Raw genomic sequence first — 18274 nt, 5'->3', positions numbered from 1 at the left:
AATAACTCCCAGCTCTGAAATGTCATTTTATTTAATTTTACAACATTCAAAACCACTGTAAAACCACCATAATAAATATTCAAAAAATAACTCAGATTATATTGTACTGTTACAGCTTACAGTAATGCCTGAGTAACATCATACAAATTATATTATAAAAAGCTTCACCAGCACCAAAACATAGAAATACTACATTTCACATAATTCATTTAAGCACATGGAATTTTGGCTACAGAGGATTTTTTCCTTACTCTTTTTATAGACCTGATTTTGTACGCTTTAACTCGTAAAATGACTCAATTACACAGTCCCAGCATAAAGCAACATGGAAAATACGTGAAAACCAATATGGGAACAAGTGAGAATTACAGAATTGTACTGGCTATTCACAGAATTTCTACTGCTCAGTCTATTCGGGATTTCTAGCCTTACTTCATTCCAATAACAAGCAAGGTCTGCCAACTCAGGTCTGAGACTGGGATTCAGAAACTCTGGTTTCATGTGACCTTGGGCAGCTTTTCTGCCTCATTTCTCCATTCACAGCATGGTTTCCTTACACCTCCAAAGACTGTAAGCTCTTGGAAGCTCCCTGCCACTATTTTTTGTAAAGCAATTGGTACTGTGGGACAAAGATTAGAGCTGAGCTCAGTAAGAGTACATGTGCAATCTTTAACACAAGACACAATGATAAAATTGTTCCGATATTTAACAGAGGTAGGTAAATGATGCCCTTTGCGCTACTGGAGAATGTACAAGCGGCTTGCCCAACGACACAGTGTGCCTTGCTGACACAGCTCCCGAGTCACAATCTTCAACTGTAATATCCTGAAGTCCTCCAGAAATACATGATCCAACAGAAATGCAGTGGAGCTGTTAACACATTCAAGTCTTTATTCAAAGGCACAGCAGTCAGGGGAAAATTTCTTCATTAACTTCAGTGGGCACTGAAGTAAATTTTCTCTTAAACACTATCACCCAGAGGGAAAACTAATAAAGAAAAACTAGATTACTTGGTACCTAGGACGAAATTCAGGTATCCCGTGTGTTCAGTTTTACTCAGCAGTTTTCAGCACAAGTTAAACATATTCTAGCACAAAGCATACGCACAAATTTTATGAAAATGAAGCATCATCAAAATTGCTAAGTAGAAACTGGGAAATGCATCAGATACATCTTCTGCATTACAAAATTGAAAAAGCAGCTAGTAATAAGCTGAAAGAGATAAGTATGTAGCCTGAGCATCTGCTAGATTGGGGCTGGCTGCAGTAGTTAAAACACCAGGAAAGGAAGCTGGATCTTTCTCTTGCGGTACTCCCCACTGCACTGCACTTGAGAATGTCACCATTGTAGTAATCTGCTGCATAACTAACATCAAGCCATTCACAGTATCTAGGCCTTTCGTTTTATCACAGCACCAAAGCTCATTTTTAGAAAATTACTAATGTCTTTGTTTTCACCCTGTAAGTAATGATTTTAGGAAAGAAAACAGGATGCTGTGTCTCTCCTTAGACATTACATGTAACTGACACGGCTTAGGCTTCTGGGGTTCTCTGGTTTCTCAAATCATCCCATTTTTGTGTGTTGTCACAAAGAAATAGTGTGATTGTGGCACAGGAGAGAGGACAGCCTCTTTGGGGAGATATGAGGGAAAACAAAGATCCTATAAATACAGAAGGTGTACACCAGAGTAAAGATTAATATTCACCTCACCAGATGTCCTAGCCATGCTCTAGTGCTGAGGATGATCACTGGAGTTCTCCAAATATTCTGAAGTTCTTCCTGTTCTGGATGTTTATTTTTGATTTTACTTTGCACAACAAAACCATGCAATAATAACTGAGGATCTTTACGCCTCACACTATCTTCCTGGGCTGAGGTGTACAGACATCATATATCCCTATGGTCCTCCAAAGACAGCAGGAAGATCACACTACCTACCACAAAGTAGCCACCTCAGAGCAGCGCTGCTGGTAGAGGCTGCCAACACGACTGGAATCCTAGGCACACTTACTAGGTGCCTCAGAGGAGAAACCAAAAGCTAAGTGGACTGTGCATACTGGCCAACAAGGTCAAAGGAAGGCTTAGTACTCCGAGGCACTTTGCTGGGACAGCAAAAAGGAGAAAAGAGATCAAGAAATCTGCCTTGTTCTAAGCAATGAATGGAGATGTCTCACGAGCTGCCAGCTGAAATTATTTTGGAAACACTAACACCGCAAGGTACTTTCTTCTAAAGTTACAAGAGTTTCCTCATTGACAACACTTGAAATCTTTTACTGATTTATCAGAATCTTCGTGTTTTATAGCTAACTGTGAGGAAAAGTATTTACGGCAGCTGACAAGATACTCAGTCACAGCCTTGCCACTTTTATTATCCTCAGCAACCAGATGTACCAAGCAATTCACATTTCTAGGCTCTGCAGGGTTCTGATGTTGAAATGATACCTGTTGTTCATAATGCCTGTTCACGTCGCCGTTTCAGACCCACAACTCTTGCTGCCAGAAGAAACACAGCCCCGGTGAGCACTTCTGCGACAAAGGAGATCCAGACTAGCACCAGCGACCAGCCAAACCTGATGTCGATTTCTACCAGGAGATCCTTACTCCTCAGGAGGCAGACAGCTTCTTCGAAGGCAGCAGCTGAATATGCAATATAGACACTGATCCCAGTAAGTGTAACAAGAGCTGAGAAAGAAAAACATATTGAGCTAGTTAGCATCCACTGCAGAAATTAAAGTAATTAACTCGATATCTCTTAGGGCTTCTTTGCCGCTCCTTCCTATCTCCCCAGGCCAGATTACCAGTTAGCCTCTGTTTACCTTTGAAATGTAGTTGAGGCTGGTTTTTGGGGAAGGGTGAGAGGGAAGTAAAGGGAGGGTTATTTCTGTCCATTGTGTTTAATCTGTTAAATACTGAAACAAAACGTGTAACAGCAAGTCTCCGACAATAAAAATCTAGTCATGTCTTTTACAGATATCCAATGCATGTACATCTCTGTTTTCAATTCTGTACTATAATGCATTCTGTTTTCTCACTGCTGTGCACCACGTACAGTTGTCTGCCTCTACACAAGAAAGCCCACAGAGACGGATTCTTGAATTTCAGGTCAGTGACTTGAATTTAGGCTGTTTTCTAGTTTTGAGTACGGTTAAGTATTGAGTGTTCAATGTAAATGTGTTGGTCTTTACTGTCACTCTCCACCAAGTGTTGTGGAGTAATGACTATTCATCACTTCCAAATGATTGAGCCAAAGACATCCTTGAAGCAGACTAAAAATAAATTAACAAAGGCACTCAAACAAGAAGCCACATGTTTTCAGAATGAAAGGACTGTGCAGAAGCTAGCAAACTGAGGAAAGGGCACACCTAGCACAAGTACACGCTACATCCTGGACCTGGCATCTATGTCACTCAAAGAACATATACTATGTCATAACTTTACTGGATCAGTGGCAGGAAAGATGTGATAGAAAGGCCCTGGATTAAAGGACTGTAGCCCAGTGAAAGTAGACACTGGGACACTTGTAGGACAAGGTAGGGTCTCATCTGATTCTGAGGGAGAAAAATTTTGGTCTGGCTTTCTGTTAAATCACAGTGTAAGTTTAGACGAGTCTGCATTTTTGCCAGAAAGACAAGTTTGAGTAGAGGCAAACCAAGACAGAAGAGTATTGGGTTATCCAACAGTCAAAATTTGTACTCATATTCCTGATTTTAATCATGCTATGATGCCTGTACTTTATTCTAGTCCTCTGAAAGGTGGGGAAATCACTTTATACCTTTTGTCAGCAAAAATGGAAATGATCGTTTTGTTGACATTTTCAACAAGGTGAGCTGAGTTCCGTGATCCCCCTTAAACGTGGCCACATTTCAGAAAAATGGGGGAGCATATAGGATGTCCTGGGATGTGAACACATCAGTTCTGGTATTTTCAAAAAAACCCCAGGTTTCTGGAATTGCATCACAAAATACTTCTTTCTGCTGAGACAGAATTATCTGATCAATACGAACATCGTGAACTGGAATATCCCACAAAACTGCATGCCCATTACGTGCACCAAGTCTCAGCGCAGCTGAAACAGCTGAATACCACCTGAGCAGGAGGAGGGTCTGGTCTCACACCAGAGGCCACCCTGCAGTCTGCTCCCGCTGTCCTGGGAAACAGCACTAGTTGCATCTTCAGAACATGTTCCAGCACCCCTCTCCTAATACTGACTTTGTGCTTCCTTTCCCTCTTTGCAACCCCAAGTGTCTTCGAAAGGCACAGTACTCTACTCCTCAGTGGGATAATCATGCTTTGCACTTCACAGCTTTTCATCTTTCCCTTACTATTTGGAGTAGTTTTCAAATAGCCTAAGCCTTTTTACTGAATACAGCTTTCTGATGTTCTAAGGAAATAGAACTCTCTTCTTTTTCTGCAGAAGAAAAGCATAATGGGGGATGGTTGGTCTTTGTAAGAGCACTTCAGACTAAAAAGGTCAGTCAAGACTTTGAGAGAGCAGCATTTGCTTCCAGCAATCTCTTAGCATTCTCTTAGAAAAAAGACCATATGATCAGGTGATGAAGGCTGATACCCCTTTTCTGTTGGGGAAAATTTCTGTTTCAAGTCACATTGTGAAACAGTACTGAAAATCTATTTGGAGAAGAAAATGGGAGACGCATTTAAACCCACTTTTCCTACTTTGACATAATGTTTTTAGTTTTAATTCATAAATGACTTTCTAAAACATGGAGGTTTTGGTTACAGCAAAAATAATAGAAAACAAAATGTAAAAGAATTTTACTAGCTTCAAATTGAAATGTTACACTCCAACTAAAATAACTCTTTGGGGGTTCCTTTTGAGACCTACAGTTTGGGGACACCACTCTAGCTCAAAACTAGCAGTGAAGCTAACCCAGGAATGCCCAGCAAGACCCTTTTCAGGAACTCGATGCAAATGCCTTTGAAAAAAATGTCACTTTTCTTAATAGTTGTAAGACCTGTGCCAAGGCTATCGAACCCTATGCTTTACTAATTCCAAAGTCACTTCTCCATTACTCCACTATCCCATCTGTAAATAATTTGGGCACTCTGCTTTGTGTTAATGGGCACAGCAAATACACTGTGTTCAAAGTGTGACTCACTACACAAGGACGTATGGTTGTGTGTGACTATTTGCCTTTCCTGACTCTAAGTTCCAGCCTCCTATTCCAGTATCCCATTAGGAGCTGAGCAGAAACCAAGTGAATGAGGACCAGCATTATTCTGAAAGCAAACTCTTGCTTAGCTTTTTTCCCCTGGAAGACAAAGTGATGTTTCCCAGATATAATCCCTTATTATTTAGAACGGTTAAGCCGGGAGTTTGATATAGTACCTCCAAAAAGAAAAAGTAGTCCTGTCATTAGAAGCAGTAGGTAGGCCCTGGCAAGAATACTGATGAATCCAGCCATTCCTCCAAAAATCATCAATATCAGGCTGAGGGGCATCAGGATGACAAATGTTCCGTGCATGTCTGAAGAAAAATGAAGAATGTTAATATTTTAATATTTTGTTATGGTGTCACTGGATGCACTAATAATTATTGAGTGCAGAGCCCCTGATCAGGATCAAGGCCTTATTCTGCGCTGCATAAACGGCGAGCAGGACAGCTCTCGAGTTTTTGGTTTAAGTCAGCAGGACAAATATATGGTATGGGGAAAAAGGTAACATACAGAGCAAGCTCTTCACAGGATCAGAGGCACAAATACAAAGGATATGTCTACATGGATATATTTATGCAATTAAACTGGTCTCAGATATTAAGCCTAGCTGGATAACAGGTGATGCATTGCATATCAGGCAGTCACTGACAACTTCAATAAAAAGTAGCCCTGGTTATCTGAATCACACAGATCACAGTGAGTGGCACTGTTCTGTTTGGGTGGTGATACCCAGAAGATGCTTTGTTTAAATGCTTTCTTTTCTGTCACATGTCCTCTGCTGAACTGATCTAGCAAATTGTTGACCTTTTCCTTTGTTGCAGCTGACCATCAACTGGAGGTAAATTTTCCCATCCAGCTCTAATTCTGTGTCTGTCATTGTTTCCTATAGCAGTTTCACTAAGCGCATTAACCTATCCTGTTTGCTTCCTCCCATGCTAAATGGTTTACATTAGTCTTTCTTGATCCCTGCAACATTCTAATAGCTATGTAAACAGACGGTTGCTATGTATTTTTTCATATTACATTGTTTTTTCCATCATAAACCATCTTTGTGTCATTGTTCCCTTGCATGCAATCTATCCACAACATTCAACCCAACCTTTTCTAGAATAATAACCAAAAGAAAAAGTAATTCCAGCTTCCAGTATCAATTTATTTCATACAAGAGCGAAGTGCAGAGTTACTGAGAAAGGAAAACTTTAAATCCGTTTTCTGAAGGGCTCTGGGCTTTGGTGTCTCATTTAATTGCACAGAAGAACAACAATACACCATTAGCTGGTTCCCAAGGAAAAGTAGTTAGTTAAGAGATCACAGTTTGTGTGTGATCAGATGATCAATTTTTTTTAAGTCACTGTAACTGCCCACTGAATTGGAGGTACTCCACCTGCCACTGGCCAAGGATCCGGCTCATCCTCTTCAATATCATTATAAAGACAAGACACAATCATGTACGTATCTCTGTTCAGTTCCAGAACCTTGGAAGGTTAGGAAGAGCCTGCATGGGATCAAGGCAGACACTGTTAATTTCTTTACTTGAGCGGAAAGTGGTTTCATGACATAATTACTTGTTTTGTGTAGTACAGAACATGCTCACAAGGAAAAATGTGGCAAATGACAAAGTTGGTTTTTGCTTCTAAATCTGAAGATACTCCCTGGGCTTTCCTTCAGCAAAACTGGCTATGGCTGCTGTTGCTAGGTAAGAAACCCAAATGTATATCAATTCTAAGATGCTAACACTCGAATCGATCTTCAGCTTATTGTGTATAAACCACTATGTCAAAATAGTCTGCAAATCTTAGTTTAATACTAAGAGGAGAAATAGCCATAGAACTTAGTTCAGGAGTTTTATATAGTTAGAAGTGGTTGTCAGGTATGTGATTGACATGATGTGACAGAATAGAGATCTGGCACACAATTTACTTCTCATATTCTAGAGAGGCAGCAGGAACAGGCCAGTCTTTGGCCCCATTTGTGCTTCCTGAGGGTACCAGGCCTGATTTTGATTCCCCACCAGTTTGACATCCACATGTCCTCCTAGATTTAGTCTTGCATGTAAGAGGTGAAAAGGCCTTGGGGGAGATAAAATCTGACACAATTAACCTTTTAAAAGTAGGAATGTGTGAATGGTGCAACTCTGTCCTCAGACCTGGCTTTGCTGGGAGGGAAGAAACATAAGCTCATCACTGGGCTGTGCTTTGTGATTTTCCAAGTGTCCCTCACTCATCAAAGTTGCTGCTAACGAACCATACCTCGGACAGTAGCACTAACAGTGGCTGTTTCTTTGACTTTCCTTTTCATGGTGTGATTTCAGCTACTGCAGCTAGGGCTGCAATCTTAGCCAGGACAAGTGCGGGTGAAGATAAGGCTCTGAGCATAACCTTTTGAAGAAAAGGAAAAACAAACCCATACCACCGTATTCTCCTGGGGAGTGTCGTAGATTACATTAATGATCTGTGACAGTTGCATGCAACAGCACAGTAACTCTGATTTTCATGCCCTCTTCAGTGAAAATCTCAGCTGAAATCCACAAATCCCGCTGTGACAGAACCTAACTTTTCCTACACACAGCTGGGATGACATTTCTCATTAATCACCTGCAGCTTTTTAAAAATCATATATTTAATGGATTGTATTTGGTTAAACTGCACTTCTATCACCTCCAGTGTTCTAGTTCAATACCTAATACCCATTTGTCCTTCTTCTATGAAATCTGCAACTGCCTAGGAAACTTATTCTATAATGCTGCCGTGGAAACCACTGAGGAATCCGAATTCATTCTGTCTGGCATATGATATTACGCCATTATATTCCTTGATTAGAGGGACAGAATTAGTTTATAGAAGGACACGCCTTAAAATATCTTTACTACGTTTCTGTCTTCAATAATCATCTGTGAAAGAAATCAAAACATTAACTCTGCAGTCATTTTAGTGTTTTCATGTTGTGTTGAAATCATATTTATGCACTATGAATGATACATATAACTATCTTCATTTTTATTAACCTAGTATTAAAAAAAAACCCAGCATAAGCATTTTGCACAAGAGGTATGTACACTTTCCTGTAAAACAAAATTCAGTTTCCCACATCTGTTTCTCATTGCTGGAGTTCCCTTCGGTCCAACACAAAAGATCCAACACTTTAATCTTGAAAATACTGAAACAAACTGATGAACGTTTAAAAAACACTCCAGTTTTTTGTAGCAAAAATTGCTTGATCTGAGTTAATGAAGTTTTACATCAGCTAGCCAAAGCTGTTTTACTAGAGGTCTGACCAAATGTACGTAAGAATGACATCCGCAGTGTGTGTCCAGGTCTGTGAATTTGACAGTTCTAAATTACCACCCAACACAGTTGCTGATGTTTGTAACAGAAATCTGTGGAATGAACTAGAAAAACTGAACAGGGCCAAAAATAGCCAACTGCAGGTCTAGCAGTTTTGTTAATCATCTCCTGTTAACATACTGGTGCTTAATTGTTTCAAACAAACTTTGAATTTGTTTGCACAGCTTATGATAGCAAATAGTCCCTAGAAATCTGTAATAGTCACCTCATCAGAAATACTCCAAATGGCAGCAGTTCACAAGAGCTTAATTAAGGACCTGTTTATCTTCCCCAGCAGTTACTAAATAGCCAGTCAGAAAGACAAAAGCCTCTAGCTGAAACAGAATGCTGGCAGCAGCTAACACCAGTGGGGCTGCTCTGGAAAGACTTTGCAAAGCCAGGAAAAAAACAGTGCACTGAGAAAGCCTGACCTGCTTGCAAGGAAGGAAGGGAGGAAACAACTCTGAGAAACAACAAGCAACAGAAGAGAACTGCTGTCTGTGGCTAAATGTGAGACTTCTGGTCTTGAACCCCAGGGACACGAAGGCTTGGATTCCCTCCTGTTCAGCAGAGAAAAGAGGATGGTGGAGGACAGCTCACAGGGTTAGAGCACCCAGGATAATTAGCTAAGCTCTGGACTTTGTGTTACACATTTTGGCTTTGTGCTCATCTCATGCCACAAGTCTCTGAGCTAACCTGGAAGACAAATTGCAGATACTAGAAATAAAATGATGTTGTACTTGGTGCAGGTGGGCACTGATGAAAACCTTCAATACTACGAATGGGTAGAATGATAAACATACACGATGCACTGTGGTTCACATTCTACTGCTACAATACCAATGAATGTGAAAACGAGAACATCCGTCAGAAGTTGTCACCCGTTAGGTCTCAGCTGCAGTGTTGCTAAAGTTACCTCAGACTTCTGCACATATTTATTGTAATAGCTACTGTAAGTACCAAAGCAAATGTTCACTCACGGAAGGACCCCTGCACTGTTGCTCAGAAACAAAGCAGATCCATTTAGGTATACACCTGCCATACCAATTAAGTTAGAGTTTCTACCTACATCATTTGGGTCTTATTTCACTTGGCCTCTGAACTGGCTCTTGCCAGGTATTCCACCCCTAGCTGTTTCCTTCTGATAACTTAAAACCAAAAGGAAAAATTGTGAAGAACTGTAAATCCCCCAGGAAAAAGGTAATGGCAGCCAAAGAATAAGGCGTTCTGGGATTATAAACATGTAACTCAGTCAAAATGAAGCAGGCCCATAAAGGGTGGGGAGAAGTGTGAGAGCAGCCAGTTAGTGCCTGTTACAGGGTTGGCATGCTGTAGGAAATCCAGCCTAGTTTAACTATTAAACTCATTTTGCTGAGGAAGAAACGGAGGCAGCTGTTAGACCATAACAAGCGATGCACCAGCAACTGCCCCTCCTGCAAAGCGGGTTTCCCCACAGGAAGCACTAACTTCCCTGCAGCCTCATCCTTCCAGCTACATTGTTATCTAAACCAGAAAAAAACTAAAAATACTCTGGGGAGAATAATTTAAGCAGTTGTGTATGGGCAGCTGCACACTCCAGTCTTGGTTTTATAAAAGAAAACCATTTTTTTCCAGCCATATATAAGTGGAAACCACATCCTTTAACTGATCACCTCTGGATGGCTCAGGAATAGAGGAGAGCACTAGAAAGTGACGAGTAACAGGAAATCAATAACCTGCCATGACGTTCATGTCACTAACAAAAAAATCAGGATTGTCAGAGGCTTAATCATACCTTGTAGGTACCTAACGCAGCTGGTTTGTGTGTCAGGGGCAAACCAGGCAGACATGAAGGAACAACAGTAGCCCCAGCTCTGCAGTGTAAATGGGACCCCGTACCAGTTTGGGGTGCAAGGCTAAGATTCAAGGGAAACTATCTGTTTTGTGATTTTGCACCTGTTTGCAACTTTGGACCAAAATGGCCTCTTAACATTTTGGCCAAATAACATATTATAGAGGTTGCTCTGAGGTGCCAAAAGAAGAAAAAAAAAAAAAAAAAAAAAAAAAAAAAGCTTTGTGGCAATTTGGTTTTAATCAGTCAGAGGAGGGGGGAAAGTCATGCCAAAAAAATCTCCACATTTTAAGAAATTTCACCATGTTTTGAAAAAATCTTAGCTACAGCTTTCTAGGGTAGGCAAATCATATAGCATTTAGTTAAGAAGAATGTAGATGGAAGAAATTTCTATGTTACCAAGCAGGGGTCACTATCCAGCCATAACTGAGACACACAAGAACAGGTTACTTGAGTGTCCAAAAAGTCAAGCTCATAAAAGAGTTTTGACAGGATACATTTGTATCCAGCAAAACCATTACTTTCTTCTTTTGACAGCTCATCATCTGTCCTGCAAGAAGTATTTGAACCAAGTCCAGAGTACAAACTGATTTTGATGAGAAATATTTACAAAATTGTTCAATTTGCAGGGTTTACACTGGTGCTGTCTTTAGCTAAATCTATACTGGTATTTACTAATTATTAACAATACAGACTTTGGAAAATGAAAAATATTTCTACTACAAAAATGCTCAAGAGTAACCTTTTCTCAATGTAACTTTTTTGGGGGGAGGGCGGGGGGGGGGGTGGGTATGTGATTTTTTTGGGTTCATTCATTGGTTGGTTGGTTGGTTTTTGGGGGGTTGAAAGAAATTATCTTACAAAGCTGCAACTCTTGGGGAAAATTTTTCAGTACATTAAATACTGCCATTCCTTCTACACACCAACTGCCCTCTCTCTATATGTGATCCTCAACATTTAGATGTGAGCTCAAATGTTATCTTTCTTCTACTGGAAAACGGCAAAGCTGCTCAGAACTCCTGATGCAGCTTCCTTTGAAGAGTGACATCATTCTTTTACCATTTAGTGAGAGATGAATTTGGCTCATCATGAAAAAAGTTGCTCTTTCTGCTTGTTTCCTATAGCTGGCACAGGAGAATGCAGAGCAAGACAAGATATCTGGGGTGTCTTTGCTGACAGATTTCAGTTTTAAAGGTGACATTCAGAGGACTATCTTAATCCTAGTGACCCTAATAACTGTCTAAATTGTGAAAAATTACACTTTCATTTTAATCCTGTATGGGACAGAGAAAAATGTACCTCTTCAGTAAAAAGATACTGGTTTAAACACAGAAATTTCAGAAAAGCTAGTGGCAGGTAGTCCAGTGGCTGATGTTTTAAACAAATATATAACCATGCCATAATGTAATCTGCAGTAGGAAAATATTTTATACACTGTGGGCTTGAGGGAGAGAGAGGGTATATGCCAATGTTCAGCTGGAGGGAGTGGTAAGAAAAGAAATTGAAGCTTAATGTACAGGAGAAAGCATGCTGGTGTCTAATCCATTAGAAAAATTGCTCAAGAGTACTCCTGTGACGTGAAAATACATCATACTCTCAGGCTTAACAAGGCCTAGGTTGATTGCCTCATTAATATTGCTGGTAGCACAGAACTTTAACTTGCATGCCCAATTTTTTTAATTTGACAGTAGCTCTATTTGAAGTATGCAATAAGCCTGAAAGGAATCTGCTGGGGATGAACAGGAGACTGGAAATGCAGAGGGAAGGAATGTGAAGGCTTTTCATTCTCTAATGTCAGTGACCAGCACTTCTGTTTCCACATAGACCCAGCTCCTGGCACTCAGGTATAGACTTTCTCCCATCTTTTTGGCACTTGTGTCTAGTTAAGACACGCCAGGAAGAGTATGGGAACTCCGAAGAACAGGGGACAGGATTCCCAATGTGTTACTGAAGCGCCTGCGTTAGGAGACAGCTCTTATAAATCGTTTTCAGAATAATCAGCAAGAAACATGTTTGATGGCGCCATAGCTCCTGAAATTCAGTCTGCCAATCAAACAGTGAGAAATACAGGTGTACAGCTAGACAGAATGAGATTAATTCCATGTGAATGTGCCTCATGCAGCCGCCTGCACAGGCATACACAGAATGAAAAGTAATTTTTTGAAGTTTGCCCATACGGCAACATGCAAAGAATTCAGTGTAACTACACTGGAATCCAGGATCCCAGAATTGTCTTCTAAAATTCTAGGTAAAATGTGTTGTAGATGAAGATGAAAGTTTGCCCTGATCTGCCTAAATATGATTCAGTGACGACAGTCAGAAGATATTTAAGAAAGAAGTGTACGGCTGAATCTCAGGACTTGATAAACCTGTATCTCAGGACTTAACAAACCTAGATGTCACTTCGAAATATCTGTATTTCCTAGAAGTACTGACATGGCACTTTCTACATTCAGCTGCTCTTGCTGTCAGTCTGTAGCCTTACCACCCTGAATCTGCATTGAAGCTGAACATGTAAACTATCAAAAAGTTCACTCTGTAGGGCATTCTAATCAAACCTAGTAGGTTCTTTCAGTAAAAGTATCTTTGATTTCTTATCTCACCATTTTTAGGCAGACTACACCTGTTTATAATAAAATCTGCAAGTGTTTTTGCAGACCTGAAGTCTTTGTCCAGGAACCTGAAAACAGTACTTGTTATGAAAGTGAGAGATAAAAAATTTCTCTGAGGCTCTGAAGAGCCTGTAAACATAGTTATGAAACCAATTTTTACTCATACTCACTATTTTCCTACACTTCATGACTACCAAATAGCTGTCCTTTGTTTCCAAGCCAACATAATTTCTATAACCAAAAGAGCTCTGTACAGTCTCTGTTTTAGTTTTTGCAGAATTCAGCTTTCATTGAAGACCTGTAATCTAAAATCTCCTTGACTGAGAACAACGACAGATGTACCTTTTGCAAAAATGAACACAACTTTTGAAATACTAATAATTTTACCCTGAAATTTTAGACTATCTCAACATAATAGTCGAGGTGCCCACACTTAAAATGTGATTAGTCTCATTAGGTTCAATTAACTTAGAATCATAGAATGATTAAGGCTGGAAAAGACCTCTAAGACAAGTCCAACCATCAACCCAACACCACCATGCCCACTAAACCATGTCCCGAACTGTCACATCTACACGTTTTTTGAGCACCTCCAGGGATGGTGACTCCACCACTTTCCTGGGCAGCCTGTTCCAATGCTTGACCACTCTTTCAGTAAAGAAATTTTTCCTAATATCCAATCTAAACCTCCCCTTGTGCAACCTGAGGCCATTTCCTCTGGCCCTAACTTTGAATCCTCAAAGGCTTAAGCAATACAGCAGACAACCATTTTGACTGTTCCTCAGTTTTCAGCAACATCAAGCCGCCAAGGCCCTCTGTCTTAAGCACAGAAGATTAAACAAATGGCACCTATCAATTTGGAAGCACAGAGAGACAATTTGTGCTGCTAGTCTTGAACCTGTCAATATGTTTGTATGGCTGCTTCAGCAGCCCACCGGGATCTCATTCTTACTTTTAACTTCCCAGTTGCTGCTGCAACAGCTACATTGGCATTAGTGCCTCATAGGCTTGCTTTGCTATGTTTGCTGCTCTTTTAGCTATATCATGAGATGCTGCTCCAAGAGACTAAAGACACTGAGCCTCTCTGAAGGATTGCTCAGGGAAATGGCTGGCTTTGAGGGAAACAGTACCATTTTAAGACACAGGACAAACGTATGTATTCTGCTTGCACGGGGAAAACAGCCAGAGTCAGAGAGGAGATGTAAGTAACTAAAAAAATTTTTAAAAAGCAAGCCCATATACAAGCATGTATGAGCGATGTACTGTGCAGAATATGATGCAAAGAAGCTAAATCACCTTTTAAGAGAAGCCTAAAAGCATTTAAAAATGTTTGGTTTGGACTTTCTGAAATTGTTCTGACATTGACAAATGAATCTAAAGAAAAAGAAGTAAATATCAACCAACACAGAAATTTTTGAACATGATGTTCTTCAAATACTTTGAACGCTGCTTTTAGCCATTGATTTATTTTCTTAAATTCCTGCAATACTTAAGGGTTTCTTCAGTGCAAGGAAACCCACTGAAAGGTAGATAGGTAGCGGTCTTAAGTGGTCTTAAAGATTAGGTTAAATGTGTGCTTAAGCATTTTCACTGATCAAACTCTTTTGAGGGGATTTGGAACATTTTTGCCTTTTGTTTTTAACAATTGTGTATCTTCCTGAGCCATTCCAGGCAGGTGTAAGAAATTAGCTGAACTTGACATCAAATAGATGGTTATTTCAACAGTAATCCCAGTTAAAGACCACATGCAGTGAAAGATACTGTACAGAAGCAGAGTCAAAACACTATCTCAAAGACCTCCTCCTCTGAATCAGAAATGGGACCTTGTAAGTGGCCAGGGAGGGAGGGAAGGGTGGAAGGAAGTATAGAAATAACATAAATGTTACTCACACAAAAGCTGTCTATGTGAATCAGTGATGTTTGCATTCTCATGCCAGAAGGGGTTTATCAAAGGGTAACATTTGCTCCTCACTAATAGAGAAGGGAAAAAAAATGAGAAAAAATTACGCTATAGTATCTCGTTGCAATATATTCTCTCTTTTTTTCGTATGTACATATAATTCATATAATACTACCTGCTTTAAAAACAGTCATTCCTAGGTAGGGAAGCAAAGGAGAGGATTTTCAGTACCCCTCATTGGCCAATTTCTGCTACCATGGGGCCTGACCACTGAAGTCAAGAGGGAAACACCTGTGCATTTCAGTGGGGCTCTGGGTACAGCAAAGGGGAGAATCCCTTCAACCTGCTCCTTCTCTCCTGGAAGTAACACCCTTTCTTGCCTATGACGAACATCACTTACTCTTTGGTTTTAATGGTGGAATCAAACCCAACAGTATTATGCCTGGCGTACAAATCAAACTAAATGGGGAAAAGCCTACAACGTCCACATAGGGTTTATGGATCTTTCATTAAAATCCAGAACTGTGAAATACCAAGCAAGATCAAATGCAGTACAATCACTTGGTTAACCTGGCAAGTCTTTAGTCACTGACCTTTAGTCAGTATAGGATTCAGTTGATTTTATTTATATTTCTATTACTTACAGATACACATTTCAAAGTAATAATATTTATATGCATGTCGTTTATATTTATATTACTTATTTGTGTACATAAACTATATATTATTTAATATTATCTATATTTATATTCTTTATATTATTATTTGCCATTTTAATGGCTTTAGCCCAGGACTTTCACCCCTTAATTCCCCCTGAGTCAAACGAAAGCCATCTCTTTCCTTCTAAACGGTTAATGTTTATTAAATTAGTCTGAATTAGAAGTTAAGGTAAACTCAGGTTACAGTAGCAGAACACCCGCTATCCCCAGCACTCCCGGGGCAAGGAACACGCGGGAAATTCGCCACAGAGCTGCCGACGGGCGCCGGGCCCCGCAAGGGCCGCGGGCTGTTTTCTGAGGAAGTGAAGCCACGGACAGACCCGCCGCAGCCGCCGGCCCGGCCCGGCCCAGCCCGGCCCCCCGCGCAGCAGGACAGCTCTGCACCGCCCGCTCCCCGCACCGCACAGCCCGCTCCCCGCGCAGCAGGACCGCACCGCACCGCCCGCTCCCCGCACCGCACCGCCCGCTCCCCGCACCGCACCGCCCGCTCCCCCCGTAGCAGGACCGCCCGGCTCCGCGCCGCACCGCCCGCTCCCCGCGCAGCCGGACCGCTCCGCACCGCGCCGCGCCGCCCGCTCGCGGCCCGCTCCCCCCGGCGGACACGCGCGGGACGCGGCGCCCCGCGGCGGCAGGAGCGCTCCTGGCAGGGCTGGAGCCCGCCGCCCCCCCCGTGCCACTCACCGCGGCAGGTCCGCCAGAGCCCCGAGTGCGAGCTGAGGGCGTCCGTGCCGTTCCGGGACGTCTCCAGCTTGGAGGCATCGATGATGTACCAGAAGTCCGTCGCGATGGCCACCACGAGGAAGACGAAGCTGGAAACTCCCACCAGGGCCACGAAGAGGGAGAGGACGCCCAAGTTAACCTTCATGATGCTGCCGCCCGCCGCCGCCCCGCCCCAGCGAGAACCGACGGTCGCGCCCGCGGCGCCTCCCCAGCGTCCGGGCCAGCGGGGCCCGCCGCAGGTGGCCCGCCTGGAGCCCCGCCCCGGCCGCGGGGCGGGAAGGGCCGTCTGCCTCCGCTCCTCGCCTGCCGCCAGGCGGAGCGTCGAGCCCCGCGTCCCGCCGCAACCCCTCGGCCTCGGGCCCGGCTCCGGCTCCGGCCCCAGCCCCGGCGCGACCGGGCCCGGCTCCGGCCCTGCGCCGTCCACCTTCCCGCCCTGCCTGTCAGCCCCCACAGCCGGCCTCGGCTCCCCCCGCAGGTCTGCCTGTGTGTGGGGAGGGGGGCGCTGAGCCCCCCGCGCTCGGGCATGAACTGAAGGTAAGGCTGCCTTCCTAGAGAGGGATACATGTTGGGAAATAGGGGGATGGGGGGTACCGTCATAGCTTAGGCAGCTTTGAAACTCTGGGGTGGTCTCGCCTCAGAAGGACAAAAGCTTCCCTATCCCGAACACCTCTATCCCTGTGGAGGGGTGGGAGCAGAAGCCAAGGTCTGGGGAGCAGTGCCGGCACTGGTGTTCCTAGAGCCTTTCTGCGGTGGTCTATATTCACCAGACACTACCTCTTGCCCCTTGCCTTCCAGGTGCCGAGCAAAAGGACAGATCCAGCCTAATTTGAAAGGTGCTGAGAGAGAAGGTGGTAGTGTGGCAAGTGCTGCCTGATGCGGTGGTGTCTGTACCCTGCTCGGGATCGTTTCATCGTCACAGTGTCACTGATGGAGGGAAGGTCACAAGCTGTATACCCTCTTCCAAAAACTTGAGGACAAAATGTTACATGATCTTGTGTGGGCCCCTAAACCACACTTCAGCTAGCCTCCTGCTGATCTTCGGCCCACTGAAACCTGTGGGATAACAAGGTAAATTGCAGTAACAACCTTGTCTTTAAATTTGCAGAGCGTTTTACTGTGTCACTTCACTGGCATAACGATGGTTAGGGTCAATAGGGCATCTTGTTTTCTTCCTTGTAATTCATTTCAGGCCTTCCAGGGAATTGCTAAGTAACTCCTGGTCATTAAAAAAATCATTCTCATTTATTTTCTGGCATGGACACAGGGCAGAATGTGTGACATCATTGCCCAACCATGGCAACAAACTATCGTGAACCAGTCAGATTTCAGCAGTAGGATCAGTTAAAAGGAAAATATTCCTTGAGAGTGTTTAATCAAACACAGTAATCCTCAGCACTACAGACCACATTTTGCTCAGCAAAAGTACTGAAAGGTGTGTATTGATGGGATTAGAATAGTCTTTCCATTCAGGAATACACTTTTCAGCAGCTGTAGCATTATTCTGAGCTTTTGCCATGTCTGTCTTAGATCTCTAGTTGTATTTGCAATATATGAAAGTGCCTGTGTTCTACAAAGTAAGCAGCTGGTACCTCATTGTAATTGTGATGGTCAAGTGATACAAGCCACACAAGGTTTATAAAGCAAGGTAAAACATTTTGCTAGACTAAGTGATGCAGTAAGAAAAAATGAATGAGCTTTGGGGCACATGACTCTTAACTGGGACCCCAGGCTTGTCTGTTTTTTCCCACTATGTTTGTAGGGTTAGTTGAAAGTTTCACTTAGCCCCACAAACACCATGTATTGAGCAGCTGTTCTATCAGCTCTCCTCTCGTAAATCTAAACCACAGGCATTATACATGTAAACCATCACGCCCTGCAATGATAGCCATTGTAATCTCCCAATTAAAATGAAGGGAAAGCAAAGGGTGTAAAACTGCAGGAACATTTAACCCAGTTGGGTCCAAGCTGTTACTCAGGTATTGTACAAAACGCTTA

At 42.5% G+C, this 18274-nt stretch overlaps 1 protein-coding gene across 2 annotated transcripts; it reads right to left on the bottom strand.

The window, feature by feature from the left end:
* Positions 1–2449: 2449 nt before the first annotated feature.
* On the bottom strand, positions 2450–16429 carry TMEM114 (transmembrane protein 114). Of its 2 annotated transcripts, XM_086473200.1 has the most exons (4): positions 16241–16429; positions 14831–14911; positions 5348–5485; positions 2450–2682 (listed from the first exon to the last, which is right to left on the bottom strand). In XM_086473200.1, exons 1-4 carry the CDS (start codon positions 16422–16424, stop codon positions 2450–2452), a joined length of 636 nt encoding a protein of 211 aa, XP_086329326.1. In that variant the 5' UTR covers positions 16425–16429. The 2 variants fall into 2 exon arrangements, with proteins under 2 accessions (XP_086329326.1, XP_086329328.1); XM_086473202.1 differs by lacking the exon at positions 5348–5485.
* Between the last annotated feature and the right edge of the window lie 1845 nt (positions 16430–18274).

The sequence above is a fragment of the Leptosomus discolor genome, chromosome 14, assembly GCF_034619465.1.
Source record: "Leptosomus discolor isolate bLepDis1 chromosome 14, bLepDis1.hap2, whole genome shotgun sequence".
Classification (NCBI taxonomy): domain Eukaryota; kingdom Metazoa; phylum Chordata; class Aves; order Leptosomiformes; family Leptosomidae; genus Leptosomus; species Leptosomus discolor.
Note: the sequence above shows the minus strand (reverse complement) of the source record. Positions and strands in the feature narration are given on the sequence as shown.

Coding starts and splice junctions, on each gene's coding strand:
- TMEM114 (XM_086473200.1), bottom strand. CDS start 16,424: ATGAAGGTTAACTTGGGCGTCCTCTCCCTCTTCGTGGCCCTGGTGGGA. Junction 14,912..16,240: donor GCTCTGGCGGACCTGCCGCG/GTGAGTGGCACG, acceptor CTTCTCTATTAG/TGAGGAGCAAATGTTACCCT. Junction 5,486..14,830: donor TTCACATAGACAGCTTTTGT/GTGAGTAACATT, acceptor ATTTTTCTTCAG/ACATGCACGGAACATTTGTC.